This window comes from Wasmannia auropunctata, unplaced genomic scaffold (genome assembly GCF_000956235.1).
Source record: "Wasmannia auropunctata unplaced genomic scaffold, wasmannia.A_1.0 LD336090.1, whole genome shotgun sequence".
In the NCBI taxonomy this organism is placed as follows: domain Eukaryota; kingdom Metazoa; phylum Arthropoda; class Insecta; order Hymenoptera; family Formicidae; genus Wasmannia; species Wasmannia auropunctata.
The window spans coordinates 752,088-758,883 of record NW_012026800.1 but is presented as its reverse complement, the minus strand read 5'-3'; the positions used below and the strand labels follow the sequence as shown (position 1 = coordinate 758,883).

The following is a 6,796-nucleotide window of genomic DNA, read 5'->3' as shown; positions in this document are numbered from 1 at the left end:
CGATTATAATTATGCGATGTATTAGTTGAATTATTTGCAGAATATTGATTATTATAATTTTGTGTATTATTTATCGGTCGATTGTTTTGCGTATTACGATTATTATCTTGATCATTACCAAAATTTTGCCCAGTGTTAGATTCACGTCTGTAATTATTATATCGAGTATTAAAATTTTGATTACGATTGTGAAAAGCTTTTCTGCGGCATTCGTTTTCCGAATGGCCGATTTTTGTGCAATAATTGCAGATAATGGTATTTTTAAATCTGTCTGTGTGATTGTTTAGTATTTGTGCGAGACCATTTTCGGTTGCCGATTTAGCGACGCCGCGCCGGAGCACCAACCGCGGCGATTCCGAGAAACCCGTCGGATCGTTTCGCCAAACTTCGCAATTTTTCGTGGAATCGGGGATCACCGCGGGTAGACATTATACAAGAATTTTCGGAAGAACACTTCTGCTCCAATTTTCTAACAGTTCGGTCGTTTTTAATTTATACTGACGAAGTTTTTGACGAGAGATTCTGACGACATTTTGTAAGGGACACGGTTCGACTCCGAACAAAGCCGCTACAGCATTATCCACTAAATTCCTATTTTTTACGGAACCGAGAGTTTTCTTATTGTCGTGTGGATTGCCCATGCGACAAGCACAGCATCGCCGAGTCAGTGGCGTATGCAGGAAGGCGGTCGAACACTGCTTCGACAGTCCTGTCGTCACCTTTCACATTTTCCATCAAACACGCATTGATACATGGAGATATGACAAATCGCAAAATTTATTTCTAACTTTGCAATTTTGAAATTTTCAGAAATGGTAGAGACTATGTCTGCAAGAAAATGGAGCTCCATTTGAACATTTTATCAACAGCTAAAGACGTATTCGAACTGATCTTGCCTTAATCGGCCGGATCAGTGATGGGTCTTGCCTTAGTTAATCGGATCAATGATCGGTCTTGCCTTATAAAGGAACCTCGCAAAGTATTAAATTCTGATTTTAACGAAACTTTTTACACATGTAGGTTGCCTAAATAGATGAATTTAGAAAATGGCAATTGGTGCCCAAAAATGGTTTGAAGGGATGAAACCACCCCTTATATGTGAATTAATTTTCATTTTTTTTCGTTATATCTCAAGAACTATTAAAAAACAAATTCTATTATATTAATCTTACGCACTAAATACTGCACTGTACTTTCATTGTCTTACAATTAATTTTTGTTTTTTTAAATTTTGAGTTATATATATTTTGTAATTAAAAAAATTTTATTCTAAATTAATTGAAATTAGTAAATAGTTACGATTACAGAACACTTAAGTTGAACTTTGTAATTTTTTTATTACACTTATCCATATAATGACCCTATGTATTATGAAAATAGCTTTTATCTATTCTGTAAATAACTAAAAAGAAATTTTTATTAAACAGATATTTATGGAATTAGAATGTACCTGTTTGATTAAATTATAAATTAAATTTTTTAATCAATTATTTTAAAAATATAAATCTTTTCCGAAACTTTGATAATTAATTAAAGTTAATGCAAAGTTTAGAAGAAAATTTTATTTTCTTCATGTTTATAGACTTTATTTAATCATAAATATAAATAAATAAAAATAATTATTTAAATAAACTCTCAAGATTGAAACAAACATAGTATAATAAAGGCTTATGTATGTACAATATTGTAAAAAACTAATACACACCGACAATCGTGTTAGCTCTCATAGGCCTTTATTGTACTATGTATAAATAAATAAAATTAGTTATGAAAGTAATACTTATTATTAAAAGTAATTAATGTTTGTAATAAGAACTAATAATAATATTGTTAACCATTGATATTTTTGTTGAATAAATTAATTTTAAGTTATTTAAGAATCTAGAAATAGAAAGTAGTTTGCTAAATTACAATATTTTACCTGTATGGATAATTCATCGCGAGTTGCATCTTGATTCTTGTCTTATACTGTTTATTGATTTTGGTGAAGTCTATTAAATATTGATTCAGCTTGTTCTCAATGTGTTGAACATCGAGATACTCGAAGGGACCATTTAACCAAACTTCTCGATCTCTCTGCCATTGACAACCCCGATAAATAAGACTGTAAAATGGTAAAATATTTTCTCTCAATTCCTTTATACGTGGATATATAGTTAGTGGAAACTGAAATAATGCCTCTTCAGCATTTATCCATTTGGCTTTCTGCTCCATATATTCCAATTGTTGTACCATCTTCCGTATATCCTCAATATATTCTTTTACTCGTTTAACATCATCCATGTCATTCATTATAATCAATCTAAAAATTAATTTAGCTTGGTAAATCAATTTGTTTATCTTATTTTGAATACATATATATATATATATATATATATAGTCTCCCGTCTTCTGAAAGTTAAGAAATAAAAGTAATTATATTAATAATATTAAATAAATGAAAAAACAGAAATCTTTTGAACATATTTAACGTAGTGGGGATAAGCTACGACAGATGTTTCTGTGCAAATGCCAATTCGAAAATGTTTGCGGTACGAATTCGCCCTTGTACCATTTGAAGATTAAATTTATATAAAAATATGAAAATATTCTTATTGTATTATACATTATATAAAACTAAAAGACAAAATAGCTGTCTAAGCTGTGTATAATAGTAAAAATCAATTAGTATAAAATAATAATTACAGATTTTTACACGTTTAAATATTACAAGCATAAATGCTGCTATGTCTGTAAAATGTAAAGTGTTGAGAAGGATAGATCACTGTTTTTTTTTTAATTTTATTTAGATAATACAGCAAAATTACAGTAATGTGCTGAGTCAAAGTTTGTTTATATCCATATGCACGCATAAGTACTAAGTATACCAAATATATACATACCTAGGAAACATTTCTTCAACCCGTGCATTTAAAATAGTAACTTCCTCTTGAAGTTTTTCTTCTAACTCGAATTTCATTTGTTCATATAATCCGGAGCTGCGTTCCAAGACTGGTCTGATACGTCTTAGCCATTGAATTGTTATATTATTCAATTCAATATGATGTCTGCTTAGAGTAGTCATCTCGAATAATGAACTCATTATACGAACCGAAAGAATTATTTTATCCTGTAATTCCACCATTAATGTAGACCTCGCTGTCAACATATATTGACCTGCATTAAAAATATTATTCTCAATTATTCTCAATTTTTTAACACTAGAAATAATAATATTATTAAAAGTAATAATTATAAGTAATACTTCACATCTTTAATATCTTTAAAATTAATAATTTTATAACTTTTACAAGTTAATTTTTGAGAAAGAATTTGAGAAAGATTTTTGAAGATGCTTTGAAGATAATTAAGACTTTTTTTGTTGAAAGAGCAAAATTCATATTACGAAATTAATTTAAAGAGACAAATTAAGATTTTATTTAATTATATATACAAAAATCAATATAAGAAAAATTGAAGTTTGTTGACACAATTTTCACAATTTCTGGGCATTCGAGTTTTTAAACAATTATCAAGCGACGCGGTAGCGGCGCGACGCGAAGTATATAAAAGTCGGGTGATGACCTATGAGCACCTATACGGCACTGGCACTGTCGAAGCGCTACCGCTAGCTTTATCTCGAAGTTTTGCCTTGTCAGATTTCCGATTTTAATATCTCGGAAACGAAAGTTTTAATGAAAAATCTAATGACACTTTCGTTATATAATGTCGATACAAACTTTCAATTGAGACCAGTCCGAATAAAATCGGTGCAGTCAATCCCGAGATCTCGAAATCGAGTCTACGAAAATAACAACTTTTTGCACTATTAATACAATTGCAGTGAAATTGGTAATATTTATATGTGTGTAAAGTGACTGATTAATAAACTCACCTAACTCCAGTAATTCTTTCGTGGTCCGAGGAACATTTAACACACGTTCCTTTATTATTTCAAATGTCGCGCAAATCTTGAGATTATAGTTCCAATGATATTTGATAAGTTTGTCAATGACAAGTTCTCGTAGTTGATTTGTATAAGCAATGAGATTATGTTTCGCGGTAATTTGTTGTAGCTTTATTGTTATCAAGTATTCATTGCTTGGCTGCAAAAATTTTGTCTTATTTAATTATTGTTGTTATTAATTTGAGTGAATATATCAATAGGATAGATAAAAGGCAAGTAGGAGTCGATTGACCACGCATTATGTATTTGCCTATATTACGATTGACCACGCGTTGCAATCGACCACGTACGTTGCGATTGACCACGTTACAATTGACAACATTGCGATTGTCCACAAATAAGTCGTTCCCGAGTTATAATGAAACGATTTATTTCTGAACCTATATGTTTATATAGTCAGTTTTCCTTCTTTTTAGGTCCTGAATCACCTTTCGAAATATTACGGGCGATTTTCTGGACATTCTGTATATACACAGGATGACTCACAATTAGAATTTCACAGAGAATACGCTGGTACCAGTACGTCAGTTCTGGTGACACCCTGTATAATGTACATACAGGATGTCTCTTGACAGGTGTATTACCGCTCATGGGTAGATAGAACGGATTAAATTGTATCAAAAAGTCCTCTACCATTTTGCAAAATTTGCAATATTTAACGAGATATTAATTTTTGAATATCACTGAATAAGCAAGTATCCGTCCGGCAAGTCCGACCCACCGCCAATACTAGCGCGCGATCGGCCATCGAGCGCGGTTGCCTTATAGCGCGAGGCACGCAGTAAGCGGGGAATTGTTTATAGCGAAAATGGCTGTGCGTTCGAGCGGCTCATTTTGGTATGATTTTTCGTTTTCGAGATATAACAATATAGCTCTTTGTCCAAGTCATACATAAAAAAGGCATTAATATTATATTATGTGAAAAGTAAATACTTTTATACTTACATAATATTATTAATTGAAAGTACAAAAGGATACTTATTTTCTATAAAATGCAATTTTTTTTGTGACGTGATAGCCAAAGACATGTTAGACGACAGATTCGTATTCAGCAGATAAAGAAAAATAAATTGGAAATGAATATTTATAGTCGTATTGCGAAATTATATTGAACAATGATATCACACTTATTTCTGACGTTAAACCCAGATTTTTTTATGCTCATAATTAATGTAGCATGAAAACTAGAGCTAAGATTTAATTTTTATTGACATATTTGTCAATAAAAATTATCAGCACTATAAAATTAATAAAAATTGGTTATTTTGGTATAAAACACACTTTTATCGTTAACCAATATTATTTTTCGATGCGTGATTTTTGTATCGCACGCCGCTTATTGTAGTTTATGCATGTACGCATGCATGCACACATACACGCATGCATACGCACGCATGTGCGTACACACAAAAAAATATATTTTTCTAATTAAGAAATTTTATTTAGTTAAAAAAAATGGGGGAAAAATCAGCTCAAAGCAAGGATCCAGCGTCACGAGCCGCTCGAACGCACAGCCATTTTCGCTGTAAACAATTCCTCGCTCGCCGCGTGTCTCGCGCTAGGCAACCACGTTTGATGGACGGTCGCGCGCTAGTATTGGCGGTGGATCGGACGCGCTGAACGGATACTCGTTCATTTGGCGATATTTAAAAATTAATATCTCGTTAAACAGTGTGAATTTTGCAAAATGGTAGAAGACTTTTCGATTTAGTTTAGTCCGTTCTATCTACCCATGAGCGGACTACCCTGTATATACAGGGTGTCTCTTAATATGGTGTCTCTTATTAGATTTAATTGTTTAATTTCATTATATATAACTTAAATAGAATAAGTTAACATTTATAATACATTTATGTTACATATAACTTAAGTAGAGAATAAGTTAACATTTATGATACATTTTTTAAGAAAAATTAATACTACTATTGCTTGAGTTAAAATTAAAAGATTCTTCAATGAAAATACAAAGATATGTACCACTTAAATCTAATTGTTTAATTATGTACAAGCTTTTTGATCAAAGAACATGTTTATACTTGTCACCCTTTTCTTACTTTTTTTAATTAATTAATTTTGTCATGATAATATGTTTGATACATGAAAAGATTGTTTCTTTTGTAAATATATGAGATTGAAATTGTTTTGTTAGTACTATAACTTAATTGTAAATTAGAATTTACTTCAGTCATTTACATACCATTTTGTTTATTACATGTATCAAATGATTGAAGTCTTCAACTTTAGCAACACATTCCTCAAAGGAAGGTTCTTTTCCAGGGGACATTATAGCAGTGGTTATATCACGACGAATTTGATTTATTTCATGGAAGACATAGCCAAATTGTTTCCGTAATTTTTCTAAATATTCACTCAAAGGCTGAAAAGACTTTTGTAGAATCACATTCAGCTGTTGATGTATCTCGTTCAAATACCAATCAGGTGGTGAGGCAAACATGGTGCAATTGTTCCTAGCAATATCGATTTGTGACACACCTTTCCTTAATCTTTGCCATTCTTTAGGTTGTACCCATGATTCCAACGATGGTAAATGATGAGCAATATTAGCTATCTTGTTCACAAGATTATGAAAGGCATCATAAAATTCTTCCAGCCGAGGATTCGTAAACAAGTCATTACTTTCGCATTTTAACTCCATCTATGTATAAAATTAATATATATATATATATATATATATATATAATTGAATGATTTAATTAACAATAAAAAAGACAGGACAATAGGCCAAAGACGAGCATAAAACAAAGGACGTCAATTAATAAAAATTCTTTAATAAGTCATTTAAATAAAATTAAAATTTAAAAACGCGAGACTAGTTTCGGCTTACTTAGC

The 6,796-nt window shown here is 31.0% G+C and overlaps 1 protein-coding gene across 1 annotated transcript in view; it reads right to left on the bottom strand.

The window, feature by feature from the left end:
* LOC105448021 (dynein heavy chain 12, axonemal-like) overlaps positions 1 to 6,796 on the bottom strand; it is a 61,795-nt gene that overhangs the window by 30,131 nt on the left and 24,868 nt on the right. The window contains exons 3-6 of the mRNA XM_011686380.1: positions 6,144 to 6,602; positions 3,875 to 4,085; positions 2,883 to 3,156; positions 1,922 to 2,302 (exon numbers count right to left, since the gene is read on the bottom strand). Of these exons, the coding sequence (XP_011684682.1) occupies positions 1,922 to 2,302; positions 2,883 to 3,156; positions 3,875 to 4,085; positions 6,144 to 6,602 (1,325 nt within the window). The remainder of the gene's footprint in view (positions 1 to 1,921; positions 2,303 to 2,882; positions 3,157 to 3,874; positions 4,086 to 6,143; positions 6,603 to 6,796) is intronic.